This window comes from Aethalodelphis obliquidens, unplaced genomic scaffold (assembly GCF_003676395.1).
Source record: "Aethalodelphis obliquidens isolate GAN/ISIS:26980383/991018 unplaced genomic scaffold, ASM367639v1 scaffold9, whole genome shotgun sequence".
In the NCBI taxonomy this organism is placed as follows: domain Eukaryota; kingdom Metazoa; phylum Chordata; class Mammalia; order Artiodactyla; family Delphinidae; genus Aethalodelphis; species Aethalodelphis obliquidens.
Window position 1 is genome coordinate 47,171,124 of NW_020837953.1, and position 14,974 is coordinate 47,186,097.

Consider the following 14,974-nt stretch of genomic DNA (forward strand, 5'->3'; position numbering starts at 1 on the left):
TTTACGGGAAGTTGTTAAAGGAGAAATTAGGAAAAAAGGAAGAGAACACTGATGTTCCAGGAGCTACATGGGTTCCTTAGTATGTGTTGTGTTATTTTAGTCCTCACAATATCAGAATCATCTCCAGTTCATAAACGTAGAACCTGAGATTTACAGGAATTGAGCAACCTACCTCAAATTATATAGTTAATAAATGGCAGAGTGGGGATTTGAAGCCAGGTTTGTCTGACTTCACTCCTCCACTCTGCTGCCTCAAACAATATCTCAGGGCAACAACAAGAAAAAAACATTTTTAAACCCGATTCTTATTTTATTGGTTTTCCTAAAAGTCTGTACAAAAATACATGCATTTGGAAAATTTCCATGGCATGAGATGAGTACGTTGTTGAAACTGATGATGACAATTACATTTTCTCAATTCTAAGACGTCATCCTTCATAAGACCCTATGTTGATTCTATTACAATGTTCTGGAGGAAAAAAAATACCTCCACATAAAATGTACTTATGAATTTTACGACTGAAGTACATCTGAAACATGAAAAGAATGGGTCTGAGAATCAAGGCAACCGAAGACTTTTAGCCTCATTCTCCAATCTGCAGATCATATTGGTGTTAACTTACCTCTGCAAGTTTAGATGAACTTGAGAGACTTTTACAGTCTGCACTACTGAAATCACAAGTGGAGGTTTATGTTACTTGAGGGTAGATTATTAGGATAAGACAGCGGTGCCTAATGTTTTGTTTTATTTTGCTTTAAATCAAACGTCAATTGGGCAAAATATGTTTGACTGTTATGCTGCCTCCAAAGGAACAGAAAACAATTAATTCTATTCACTGAAGTGAATGAGAACATCTGATACTAGAATTTTTGTTAGTAAGTTCTAAGAGACAGATGTTTCAAATCAGAGTGTTTCAAATAGTCACAGAGATTTGTGGCCGCCTTGTCTCAGTCATTCAAGACATGAATAATGACTAAAAGGCGTAGGTTAACTGAAAATGCCTCTACCACGAGAAAGGTACAAAAAGTTGAACAGTTATCATCTCTGGGTGATTCTCCTTCCTTATTTGTATTTCCAAAATGTACTACAGTGAGTATGTGTTTCCTTCATAATAATTATTTCTGCTTGTCCTTCTTTAAAAAAGTTTCTAAGATGTTTTTCTATCCATCTGTTACTACTACTGTTTCTTACAAATGTTGTATTCACGTGACATAAAAGAACAATTGAAAAGTTCAGTGGAGGGGGAAAAAAAGATGAATTTTATGGACCAAAACCAAAAATCGATTGAGCTAGTTTCCTTGATATTACCTATATGGTAAACATATTTTCAGTGTGAAAACTTGGTAAAGGTAGAGCAGAATTTTTGAAATTGGAATGATACCTGAAAATTCCGTACCTGTGGTCACTGTATCTATAGAACTGAGAATACAGAGGTCCAGTAAACGTCTGTTACATTACGTTACACACACTCAGCTAAGGGTTACTGAGTTTTGGATTCTCTTAAAGAATTGTACGTGTTAGCCTCATTCAGGGCTAAGAAAGAACTGAGTCTAATAATGTCCAGGTTATCTAAAAACAAATCCCATGATAATTACACTTACTTCTGAATTCCCTCACATGGAAGACAGGCAGAGCAGTCTTCCTTGAGACTGTGAAGACAATTAATACAACATAGGAACTGTAGCTTCTGTAGGCACAAGGCAATTGCTACTATAAGGAGAGCTGCCAGGACCACGTTTCTGAACTGTGCATCAGTAACTTCGAAAATGGTACTCGTGTTCCTGGCTTGAATCACGGTAATTAGAATAGCAAGACTTGGACCTGTGACCATCCAACTGTTAAAACTGAAGACAATCCCAGGATTTCCCCCAAGCATTCTATAGGCTGAAAATAATCTTTCGGATATTGTTGCAGTCTCAGCCCAAACCCAAACCCAAACCATGTTGCATTGTAATGTACTGAAGTGATGTGGTAAGCAACAGCACTGAAAGCCAGCAGAAGCCCACGGGGTTTCTTTCCATCAGACGTCCCATGATCGTTTATGGATAAATGAAGGAGGCCTGCTTCAGAGACTCGTAGCGAACAATGGCTCCATGGGTAAAGCATTAGGCAAAGCGGCTTCGTTAACATCTACTCAGTAATGCTCAGCCAGGGAAATGTGTCATGAGCCAGTGGACTTTGGCAGGTATATTCTCGCAATGCTGGACGTCAGAAATATACAGGGCAGCCAGATGCGGCTCTCTGCTTAGTTACCTGTTGCTCTGAGAGCTGCAATAGCTCGTGGGGGGGGTTTAGGAAAAGAGAGGTCTTGCCATTTTCCAGAAATCTCATTTGGATTGCAAAACAAAAAAGACAGAGAGGCCCAATAAGAATGACACAGAGCATGTTGTCTGCAATGTAACACACGCCACTGTGTTCCCCAAAGATTCATTTCCTAAAAGAGGCAAGTAAGACAGAATTACTTTGGAGATTTAAATTAGATGACGCACCCCACCTTCATCGCTTACTCCTTACCGAGCAGACTGGGCCACTTGGAAACCACACCTCACGTCAAATTTAACTAGGGAAGTGTGACATCCAAGCTGTTGACAGAGCACTGTTACTTTTCTCAAACAGTTCACTTGCAGGCATCGTTAGAGAACTGCCCCTTGGACCAACGTGTCAAGAACAACACAAAAAGTCTAAGTGTGACCCGCAGAACTTGCTAGTGACCCACTGAAGATATTTTGCAGGGCTGCTCTCAAGACTCAGTGCTGTCCACGCTACTTACCAAGATAACTAGCAGCATCTGGCCCGGTTAAGTGTTTGGAAACCCAGTTGTCAAATAGAGAGAAAACCTGTTGTTTAAAAATTGGTGCCCAGAAAGTGTTATCTCTTCTTCCTCCAATCAGGGCTCTTTTTATTCCAGTTGGATGGCTTCACCCACCTTTATTGAACATGGGTAACTAGGCCAGCAATTTTCAAGAGATCGGTTATTTCAATACCAGGAGTCTTACTGTTTACAATACCTGCAGGGACTGTTTTAGGTTATAAAGCCCTCTCACAGAAATCTGATCTCACTAGGGAAAGAAGAAATTTGTCTAAGGCATTGTCCTTTCTAGTCTCAATACCTTGAGGACAAACCTGTTATATAATTCAGCTCTTTACTATTTCCTTTACACCTGAGGCATCTTGGTTTTCTGCTGTAACACTGAATAACACCCTGTTCAAGATATTCAAAATCCAACTGGAATATAGTATTCTCAGCCAGAGCACTTAAATATTTCTTCAACCTTAGAAATCCTTCAGTCATTTGCTGAACTAGTATAACACCTAAGTGAACTAAGAAAAATAATTAAAACTGTTGATTCAAACATCTCTCTGTGTATAATGTTTTCTCTTGACAAGTTATTGTGTCCAAGACAAAACAAATCCCTTTGACGGTAGTAGGAACTGGATGACTTCATTTTAAGTTACTGGGTAAATTAGGGGCCAAGTCTGGAGGAGTGACTGAGTGAAAATGAGCTGGCTTCGGTGAGGACCACTGGGGGCTTTTTCTTAGTTTTCCCTGAGGCTGAAAATTTGAAGACACATTGGTATTTTCTGATTGCTCTGCTGCTGGAGTTAGCCAGCTGGACCCTAATTCTGATAATTGACGTCACCTCCCTTTTTAGACATTCTGCTGCTTCATTAACTTAAAAGTTGGGGTCAAATCGTATGTTACACGTACCGTACCATAAAATGTAATTCTTCATTTTTCAAATATTATCTTCGGATATGTAAACCTTAAATGTCTTAAATATGGTATACTTTATACACTGGTAAGTATATTAGCTTCTTTGACACAAATTCCAGGAATATAAATCCTCCTCAGAGAATGTCCTGCCTCCCAAGAGTAACTTCAACTTGGGGACTCTTGGAGGACCATCATGACTTCTCCGATGGACGAGAGATCCTACTGGGAATTAGACAAGACACAGCTAAGCTATTCCTCAATTCATACGTTAGAGAACAATGACCACACTGGAAGAAACCTGAAAGCTTCTGAGTTCCTCTCTCTCAAACCCCCTAAGACTGAGTGGCATAGAGGATGTTATGAAATTCCAACGTTCCACGCATGAGGAAGAGTTTTAGGAACTCACAGCGGAATGCAGCGAGCATTCAGGAAGTTAAGGTGGGGACTCTGGTTGGCATGGAAGAGCACTTTTAGAAAATGTACTCTTGAAAATGATCATTAACATGCGAGAACCTAACAGGCTTCAAAAGTGCATAAGCAGCCACTTTTACTAAAATGTTGGATCCTTGCAGCGGACGATATAAATTGCATATAACATGCAAGACACTACAACTTATAGTTAAATTGAATACTAGGGCATGCATCTGTTCTCTGGGAGGTTTTTTTCTAATGGAAAGAGATATTATCTATGTATGCAGAGAGAGAGAGGGACTAGAAAAATGGACATTTGTGTCCCCCTTTTCTCTTATATTTCAAACACAGACATCACTGAGCCAGCACCACTACATGGGACCTGAACTATTTTAATTGTAAGCAACTGCCTTATTCTAGAGAGGTCTGACTAGTTAAATTTACAAAGGCAAGTAGCTGCTTTATTATTATTTTTTTAACAAATTTCTCCTTCAGTGACTATCCACGGTTTTCAGTAGGTGAGGCTTCAGACCTTTTACAGGGATAAGGTTTTGATTTAGGAAAAACTCACAAAAACTCAATTCTCCTATCACCCCAGGTTGGCAAACTACAGCCCATGGACCAAATCCAGCCCAATGCAGGTCTGTGTATAAATACAGTTTTATTAGAACACAGTCACAACCATTCATTTTTGGATCGTCTGTGGCTGTTTTCATGTTTCAGGGGTAGAACTAAGTACAGTGGTTCCCCCTTATCCATGGTTTTGCTTTCAAGGTTTCAGCTACCCATTGGTCAACCGCGGTCTGAAAACAGTAAATGAAAAATTCCAGAAATAAATAATTCATGAGCTTTAAGTTGTGTGCTGTTCTGAGTAGCATGGGGAAATCTCGCACTGCCCCACTCTGCCCCGCCTGGGACGTGACTCATCCCTTTGTCCAGCGCATCCACACTGCATACGCCACCTGCCTGTTAGTACAGGAGAAACAGTGTGTATGTACACACATACATAGCATTCGGTACTAGCCACAGATTCAGGTATCCACTGGGGGTCTTGAAACGTATCCCCCACGGATAAGGGGGAACTACTACATTGCAACGGACATTTATTATCTGGCCTTTTAAGGAAATGTTTTTGGACACTTGGCTTAAAATATAGTGAATAAATATTACCGTCAACATAAATGTCGTGATACGGGAAATGATCTCTCCAGAGACATTAGAAGTTTGAGATTTTTTTCTGAAGCACGATCTTTTCTCTGAAATCTTGCCAATGCCTAAATACAGTATGAGTGTAAGGTAAGAAGGGAGGGTGTTGGATGGAGCTGAGTTGATAGAGCTAACCGCCATGTTATATTTTGTCACGTTAGATTTTAAATGCATCTTCTCTTAAGACAAAAGTTGTCAAGTTAATCTAAATTCAAGTGTGATTTTGGTGAATTCAATTCCTGGCTTTTAAAAACCAGTTTTCTGCCAGTAAACCGTTTATTATAACTTAAGATGTGTTACAGTCACGTCTTCATACTTAGAAATCAGCATCACATTCTAAAATCTCACGAACACTCATAGTGTCCGTTGAACGCTCACTCACTATCATTTCTTTAAAACACAAATTCTCTCGGAACGTCCACTCTTGACTGCAGTATAGAATATACAGATTTCGGACACTTCACACCACCCTGTCTTTCTTCAGCGCTGCCATTAAATGCTGGAAGTCAGGTTTGTTCCCTATTGGATCATGAACGTCCTGAGTTGGTTCAGAAAGGGCAGCTCTGGGTACTGACTTACCTCACGGCACCAGGGAAAGGGAGAGTTAGAAAATGAAACTATGTAACTCTAAACAAGAAATAGATGAGTTAAAAGAAAAACAACAGTATTGCCTAGTGAGCCTTTTTCCTTTAGAAATTTTGACACGGCAGTAGTCGAATTTCACGGGCAGATTATTTTCATCGCAAATAACCACTTGCTTAAGGCTTTGTTCTAGTGCAGGCTTGTTGAGATTTAAACTTGTCCCACCAGCCACTGTTTTTTTTACACTGAAGGCTTCTCCCACCAAGTGCTATGCATGCCCTGCGGTGGCTTCAGAAGGCCCTCCCTTTCACTTGCTCATGCATTTGTATGTCTATGGTTGTATGTGACTGTTTTCCTGTTGTATAAAGTAGCAGTGTTAGTAATTAGGGTTAGTTTTTATCTTATTTCATTCGAAATGGATGTGAAACTCTACGGGCATACCTAGACTGCAGCCCCATGCAAGCAAGCAAAAAGCAAAATATTGAAAATGGAAGATAAAGAGAAACTGGCTAGCAGGCAGCTAAACTCACCCTTTTGTACAGCCTATGGTCCACCAGGGGGCTTTGGACAGTAAAACAACACCAAAGAGCTATTAGCATGTGAGGGTCACAACAGAAATCTTATAAATAGCTTTATTTCAACAAAAAAGACTATAAAGGTTTCCTTTTTTGGTTGTTTTTGGAAAAAAAGAAAAGGAGAGTGGTGGTGGGATATGTGAAATGAGCAGGTAGGAAATTCACCGATTTATTTTTCAGTCTAAAAATGTTGGGGTCCATGACTGAGCAAAATCCTTAAGGAAATGGGACACTTCTTATTGATTCCTGAAGCCACTTCCTACCTACCTTTTCTGAGAGGATGTCATATGAGGTTTCCTATTTTAATGCTTCTAGGGGACAACACAGATGACAGTTTCTCTTAAAATAATATTCAATAACCCAGAATGGCAACAGGGTGACACTCATTCTAGGGAAAATGAGTTCAAACTTCCAGGATAGATTTTTCAGGATTTCTTCAGGTTCCTTCATTGAATATATGGGAATGGAAAGTGAATAGTGACCTTACACAGTCAGTAGACAAAGGTTTTATTCCAATTTGCCTGCACAGTTTTCTAGCATCTGGAATATCAAAGGGCAAGTAAAGAAAAGAGCCAGTAGGGGTCATTGTTTAATCCCAAATAATGAACAGAAATTCAGATCCATAATCTGATGCTCTCTTCATAAAACAACTTATTAGTTTCATGAGGATATTACTGGTTAAAATACGGACCAAAGAAAGGCAAAATCCTCATGAAATGCTTTTCTACTTGTTTACAAAAGGAGAACTCTAAAAACATGAGTGAGACGATTCCTTCATTCAGCCTCCTGTGGGAAGCAGCCTTTCAGGCGTTTATGTTTTGCTTAAATATCTTACCCTCTCAATTCACTCAGTTCACCAAATGTAAACATGGTAGGCTTTGGCAAAAAAAAAAAAAGAAGAAGAAGAAAATGAACATGGGACTTTCTGTAGTTTTGCTCACAATGACCAAGGTGGCATTACCTATACATATTTTCAAAGTTTGAGGATAAGACCAGAAGAACCAAGGAGAATTTAACTTGTGAACATTTGTTTGACGGGGCTTAAGGAAGAGCCACGTGGAGGCGATTTCCTCGAAGATAAAACCTGCTAGGAAAGTGTTAATCACAGACTCAGCAGTGCTGGATTGAATCCTCCTGGGTTTTTTGTTTTGCAGGAGGAAGAGGAAAAGGGGAGAAGAGTGTGAGCACGTGTGAGAATATATGGCAAAGGGTCCAGGTAAGGCCTTGATATTTTCACCAAAGGAAGAAAATCAACTCCTCTATTTGGCTGCAAGTCCCCTACGGCTAAGTCAAAGGTATGAGTAAATAATAAGGAAACAGAGACTGACTTTGGTAAGGCCTGGAGGATTCATTTCATTACGTCCTGGCCATGTCGCATATTCTGATATGCATTTCCTAACAAGACTTGCTATTTCAGAGTATTGATATGGGCACCTCATTGCTTAGCGTCACGGGGAAAACCCCATCACTGCGTGGTGGAGAGCAAACGCTCTGCGGAGGAATACGGTAAATGTGCAGGAGCTGCCCTGGCAGCATTCTAGCTAGAGAACACCGTATATAACCTAAAAAATGTTCCTTTAAAAGTTTTTATCACTGTGCATGTGTGGTTCTGTCCACATTCCCTTCCATGGTCATGTAAACGAATTATTTTGTTAATTTAAGTAAAAGTGCACACAAGTAGCCAGTTAACCCCTAGTAAGTCTCAAAGTTAGAATACTGTCAAAGTTAGCAAGTAGACTGTTTGAGGGGGAAGAAACCTAAAGTGAAACCTCTGAGAATCAAACTGCACCTGGACACTCGGGCTTCGGGTACAATTAAACAGGAAAGAGGAAATCAGACATTAAAGAGCTTGCTTTCAAGTTTGGGTCTGTAAACTGCATCGCTCCCGATGCACAGAGAAGCGACAAAACTACGTGGAGAGCCATCTTATCACAGCTCAGTCGGCCAATGTCACAGAGGTCAGGCCGGAATATTAACCCAAGCAAAGAAAAGAAAAACACGGTTCACCAGCCCCCAAAATCTGAGTTAAGGACCTCGTCTTCACCAAGGCATCCCAAACTCAGGACAACAAAGAGAAACTCCCCTGGCGTAGCTCTGCAGGAAGATGCTGGGGTCACCGGAGCCCACTTCTAGTTGGAAATGCGCCTCTGTCTCGGCTGTGTTTCCTGCCCTGCCCAGTTTCATTCTGACCACCTCTCCTGTTTCTCATCACAGACTAGCTGGAATTGATCACTTGATGGAGGGTGTTAGCTCTGACACGGCCAGTAGAGGGCACCAACTATTTAGTGGAAATTCCACATCAGAAAATTTGGATGGCATTAGTGGTGCCCCAACCTTTCCTTCAGAATAGAAACTCCGTGTCTTTTCTGTTTGGACACACGTTAGCACAGTAAGGGTTTAGAGTGAAGAACACACTGCTAAAGAAAAATCTGGAATGAAAAGCCAGTCTGACTAAGTTGTCCTCGCACCCAAATTAAAACAAAAACACTGGCATGATCTCCGTGGTTCAATCTCTACACAGCATCGTCTGGAACAGCGACCGGTATTCTTATGGCAGCAACTCAGTCCCTAGTTAAAGAGTTCTGTTATCCTAGTGTCATTTGGGACGTGTACCCTGATTATTTGCGGGGGATTCGCTTCACCAAGGAGTTCATGAGTGGTTAAGGCGATGAGGGTGGTTTTATTATTCTCGACGAGGAAAATGTCGGGATGAGGGTTAATGTACCTGTGGCGACAGCGGCGTAGAAACCTCATTATTTTTCGAGCAGCCTGGTCCTGCTTTTTGGTTAGCAAACTGCTCCTGAAAAAGCCAGAATATGAATCACTGTCACGAGAAGCTGTAAAGCCTCATGTGCGAAAGTTGAAAGCAGGTCAGCGGCGAGAGAAAACTCTTAACCAAACAGCTCATGGGGCAAATCCAACAGCACAAGCCTATTTTATGGTTCTGAGTCTGGGCATCACTGGGGGAGAATGAAGGAGGGGACTACAGACACTTTCACCTACTTGGAGGGAGATAATAAAAAGACTGAAGATAAGATGTCCTGTAACTGTTCTGCCCCAAGTCTTTATAAGCTCGTTTGTTCAAAAAGGCATTAGACAGACTTTCTCGGTTTAGAAATTGATTCGCCTGTGTTTGCTGCTCTCTTTGGGCTACTATTTTCTAAACTTCTTTCGTCAGTGTATTTTCCGGTGCTAGAAGTTTTTATTACACTCTTCAAAATGGAGTGGCTTAGTAATACTTACTCTCCCAAGGTCTTAGGTATAGAAACGCTACAACGTAGACGGCTATATTACAGTGCCACCTTTCTGAGTAGGAACTGTGGTCCAGCCAGACTCTGATACGAGGTGAAACTGGGTGGTGGCATCAAAATGATTGGATGGGGGGGTGGGGAGAGAGAAAGGAGACACTAAATAGACAAAAACAGGCAAAGAGGACGGGTGTAACTCTACGAACACGCGACATCTAGACTGGTCTGGGAAGAAAAGAGCTGCAAGATGCTTTACTCCTTGTACAGGCCTATGTGTCAACAAGGGGCAGTTCTTTGGACTCAGTTGGGGTTCTCTTGGCCGCCACGAATCTTGACCCACCTGAGTTTCTGCTGTACGATGACTGCCGTCCGCCGAGCCTGCCGTCTCCTGCCACACTTTTTATAACTCCGGTAAAACTTCTGGATCAGCACAGCAGCACGCCGGCTCTGCTGAAATTTTTTTTGTTCGTAGTAACTTCGGAATTTGCTCTGGATCAGGATGGCAGCCTGTGTCATCTTTTTATAAAGTGCATACTGCAGGGGGAACAAGAAGAAGCACAGCAGTAACAAGGGGGGCCACGCAGGCCTGGGTGTCCTCTGAGCCCACCAGGTGGGGACGGCAAGAAGGAAAACTTTTCCCTTTCTTTTCATATTCTCTGGGGGTGCATCATTAAAGAGGCAAACTAGGCATCTTTTCACCTACCTTTCCAAAATGCAAAATGTTACTTTAAGGGTTTCCTTCAGACAATGCATTGATTTAAATGTGGGTTTTTTCCCCCCAAATATCAAAATTGTTTTCCCTTTTTGGAAAAAAGTTTTAATGGCAATAAACTGAGACATTTAGGAATCGAAAAAGTATTATTTAGGAGGTAAAACTTGAAATGCTGAAGACGGATATTTCCTATCCAATTTGGAAACATTTTAAATTAACCTCCCATTTTTAATTGGCTGCCTCCCAATTCCTGCCAAACACAAGTCTACTTGGCAGTCAGCATCTGATTTCTAACTAGCACTCCCCTCGACAATTTCTGAGTTACAAGGTCCCAAATACAAGGCTTATCATGAAACGCTGACACCTTTAAGCCATTTTAACCTGCAAAAGATTAATGCTCGTAAGACCGACAGTGGGGTGAAGCCATGAAACTTGGAAAGCAGCCCCGGAGCCGGGGACGGCTTGGGAGCCAGGCCCAGCACCCTCCGGCCAGCTTGCCGCAGAGATGGAAAGTGAGGCATGAAGGCACGGTGCAGGGAGGATGGGTCCTCTTCCCTATCAGAGTCCAGGCAGGAAAAATGCAGAGCTCTCCAGATTTTAAAAAAAGACTATGTCCAGATTGCTAACGACACAGACTACAAGTCTGGGGACAGGAAGTCACAGAGAAGCGCTTTGCTCACAAGAAGGCGACTTACCATCAGAGGGACAAGTATTCCTCAGAAAATCCCTGTGCCTAAGTATCTCTCTGCATGTACGAGGTGGAGTGAGGAAAGGAAACAGACACAGGGCCCTTCTGCAAGAGTCCTGTTTAGGCTTATCTGACCCGCCTGACATTTTCATTTGGCCAAAAGTCTTTTAAGACAAGGACGCTGCATCCTACAGCGTTTCCATCGCCTTGACCCGTGCGCTCTGCATAGTCAGAACCTCCCGGGCCACGGTGAAGCACGATGGGAAAAAGGGAAACATCTTCAGTGGCTCACAGGGTTCACGGCAATTGTTCTGGATGGATTGTTTAGATGGACACTGGCCAAGAAAATGTCCAATGACTGTTACTGCTGAAACCCACTGCGACGGCATCACCACGTGGTCCCCAGAGGATAGATGTGCTGTGGTGAGGTGGCCAGGCGAGGGGGGTATGCCTACGGAATGACCGTGCCATCTTAATGGCCCCTTCTTGTGATGGGTGTGAAGTGTGTGACTCTGGTGGAATGGTTTGTGAGAGGACTTGGGTGTATCATTACCTTCAAGGCTATCCATGTCAGCTTGGGGGAGAAACAGAAAATACAAGATTAATGTTAGATTGCCGAATAGAAGGAAATGAAAAACCAGAACCAGAACCAATGAAACTCCCAACCGAAAAAAAAAAAAAAGGAAAAAAGGCAACCTGGCTATCTTCATGCCTTCCATCTTCCAAAATACTTGTCTTATATTTGTCAGTATTTTTTTTTAAATGCCTTCCGACTTTCTGGTTGTAGCCAACACTTCTTTGGGAGGGGATTAAAAAAAAAGCCAAACTCACGTTTTGGAATTAATACCTGCTGAAATCACAGACTTGAAACTTGATTCTGAGTATTGCTCGGGCTAACAACAAGCCAGGATGGTTCCCTGCTGTGGGGCTACAGGGACCGTGGTGTCAGCGTTTACACAATAAACCTTCATTTCCTGGGATCACGAACTCAATCGGCTATAAGCTAAAGAGGTTCCCCGCCCCTCACCGTTAGAGCTTAATCCTAAAGAAACTTGAGAACATGGCAACCTGAATCAGACAAATGCTAGAAATAACAAGAGAACAGAATCCTGGATTTCTGTGTGGCTGGTATACATTCCTTAAGCAAAAATGTAAGACCTACCGAAAGCACAACCTAATAAAAGGTTCTAGAATCTACTGACAGGACCGAGTTTTATAGTATGAACCGGTCAGAACCCAGTTCGGCAATTTTTAACGTTTTATCACCACCTAGGTGGTTAGAAAGGTCTAATATTTACTTAATCTCTCTGAGCCTCAGCTTCTTCATCTGCAAAATGGAAATAAAATTGTTGACTTCAGATATTTTTGTAAGGAGAAAATGAGATGATGAGCATAAAAGATCCAGGACGTGCTAGGTGCTCTCTTCCCCACTGATGGGAGCTACATGACCCTGCAGGTAGTTTCAGAAATAGCAATACTGCACGAAAGAGTAACTCAGATACTCTTCCTGCAACACTTAACTAAGGAATACAAAACAGTCTGGAATACAAAACGGTTTAAGATATTCTGGGCTTCTTCAGATTTTTACAATTCTTCATTTTAAATCGGATAAGAAGAAGCCAAAAGGAAAAACCGCTAAGGATTATGTAATGTGTATAATTCAAGGTCAACGATAACAGTTAGTATTTACCTACTCCAATCACCATATTAAATTCCCTTGAGTTCTTTAATTACTAAATAGTTTATAGGTAAAATGACGGAGACACAGAGCCTCATTTCAGACACAAATAACTTCCTCTGTATCAGACCAACGCTGCAGGCAGGTGATACCACTAAGAGGCCAACGATCTGAACAAAAATTATTTTGCGGCATTAGTTGCAGGTGGCTTTTTGTTTGCTTGTTTTTGTTTTTTTCCCTTGTGGAACATTTCCCTTTGGTTTTTCTTTTTTTTTTTTTGCGGTACGTTGGCCTCTCACTGTTGTGGCCTCTCCTGTTGCGGACCACAGGCTCCGGACGCGCAGGCTCAGCGGCCATGGCTCACGGGCCCAGCCGCTCCGTGGCATGTGGGATTCTCCCGGACCGGGGCACGAACCCGTGTCCCCTGCATCGGCAGGCAGACTCTCAACCGCTGTGCCACCAGGGAAGCCCCCCTTTGGTTTTTAATCAAGGCAATTCAAAGTCAGTCTTTGGATCAGGCACTGGATGTTGTGCTCTTTGCCAAACCACACACCAGACCCCCCCAGGCCTGTTTGGATGCTGTGTGAATAAGGCACGTTCCCATGGCGACCCAGAAGCTGGCTCACCTGTTTATATTTTCTGTAACAACGCTGAATGACAGCTGCTGCCACTTCCTGCTGCTCCCGCAAGGGTCGGCCCTTCAAGGGAAAGTGAGGCAAGAAAAGAAATAATGATGTAGTATAAAGAATGCAACTTTCCCAAGACTTAAATGGAATCATGACTCATTTAATTGGCTTTCTCAGAACTGAGACCAGAGGTTTACCAAAATGCAGTGATAAGTTAGTATCAGGATAAATTAAAAAAATGAATTTACAGAATAACTCTCTGATTATTCCTGCTTCTAAATAGAACCATCATATTTGGATGTTAGGAGGCCTAAAACAATATTCATTTTCAAAGTATTTAAAGAATTAGGTATTGCACTATTTGTCCTTATAAATTTCCGCTCTCTGCTGTCTTTCCTAAGATAACACCAAGTCCTCTACTTTTGTTTTTATTTATTTATTTATTTATTTATTTTTGGCTGCATTGGGTCTTTGTTGCTGCGCTCGGGCTTGCTCTAGTTGCGGCGAGCGGGGGCTACTCTTCGTTGTGGTGCACGGGCTTCTCACTGCGGTGGTTTCTCTTGCTGCAGAGCATAGGCTCTAGGTGCACAGGCTTCAGTAGTTGTGGCATATAGGCTCCGTAGTTGTGGCTCTCGGGCTGTAGAGCGCAGGCTCAGCAGTTGTGGTGCACGGGCTTAGTTGCTCCGTGGCATGTGGGATCTTCCCGGACCAGGGCTCGAACCTGTGTCCACTGCATTGGCAGATGAATTCTTAACCACTGCACCACCAGGGAAGTCTGGGTCCTCTACTTTTGGATCAATGATCGATGGCTCGTAACACCTTCTTAAGGAGGTCAGAGACTCCTCTGAGAAACTGTGGAAGGCTCTGGACCCGCTCCCACCAAAAATGCACTTTACCATAAAATTTTAGGACAATCAGTCACCAGGCCTCCAGCTAGAAACCCCTGTTCTAGGTCATAAATTCCTTGTGGCAGAGGTGTCAACTTACTTTATATTAATTAGATAATAAATATCCATTATTATTACCAACAGTCAGTTCAGATGGTGACAACCATCACACTACTTGTCAGTTTTATTTCACTAAAGCTTCTGACAATTATTAATAATCTCATGGGACCTAATTAATAATGTCAAATAACAATTCTATTGGTTCAGAAGAAAAAAAAAGAAACAGCATATGTTTTGGTTTGAACGACTCTGACTTTCCCGACCTTAAGAGTGTCACCGCATCAGGAATCTGTTGTCTTTTACCTTGTACTTCCGGAAAGCTGTCTGGACAAGCCTGGCCGCTTCATAGAGTTCTCTCTGTTCGTGATCAGACAGAGTCAGCTGAGCAAATTCATTCTCCACCTTCTCACTGGTAGACGCACTCAGGAATTCAGACCAGTCTGCGGCGGAGGGAAGGCTGGGTTTCTCGAAAGCTATTTCACTGACTGGTGAGCCTACAGGGCTCAGGCTGGTATTAGAAGAAGGGGTTAGAGGCTCGTTATATGCACTTCTGAAACAAGAGGAGACACAGGGGAGAGAGGCTGG

General features: G+C 42.3%; 1 protein-coding gene across 9 annotated transcripts in view; it reads right to left on the reverse strand.

The window, feature by feature from the left end:
- The window catches only part of CAMTA1 (calmodulin binding transcription activator 1), an 894,875-nt gene that overhangs the window by 5,880 nt on the left and 874,021 nt on the right, over positions 1-14,974 (reverse strand). For 2 of the 9 annotated variants that reach the window (XM_027110321.1, XM_027110320.1), the window contains 5 exons: positions 14,693-14,939; positions 13,443-13,514; positions 10,079-10,272; positions 9,216-9,290; positions 6,446-6,476 (listed from right to left, as the gene is read on the reverse strand). In XM_027110321.1, the coding sequence (XP_026966122.1) occupies positions 6,446-6,476; positions 9,216-9,290; positions 10,079-10,272; positions 13,443-13,514; positions 14,693-14,939 (619 nt within the window). Of the gene's footprint in view, positions 1-4,471; positions 4,931-6,041; positions 6,477-9,215; positions 9,291-10,078; positions 10,273-11,691; positions 11,713-13,442; positions 13,515-14,692; positions 14,940-14,974 lie in introns of those variants that run through there. The other 7 variants (XM_027110327.1, XM_027110326.1, XM_027110324.1 and 4 more) reach the window with 6 other exon arrangements.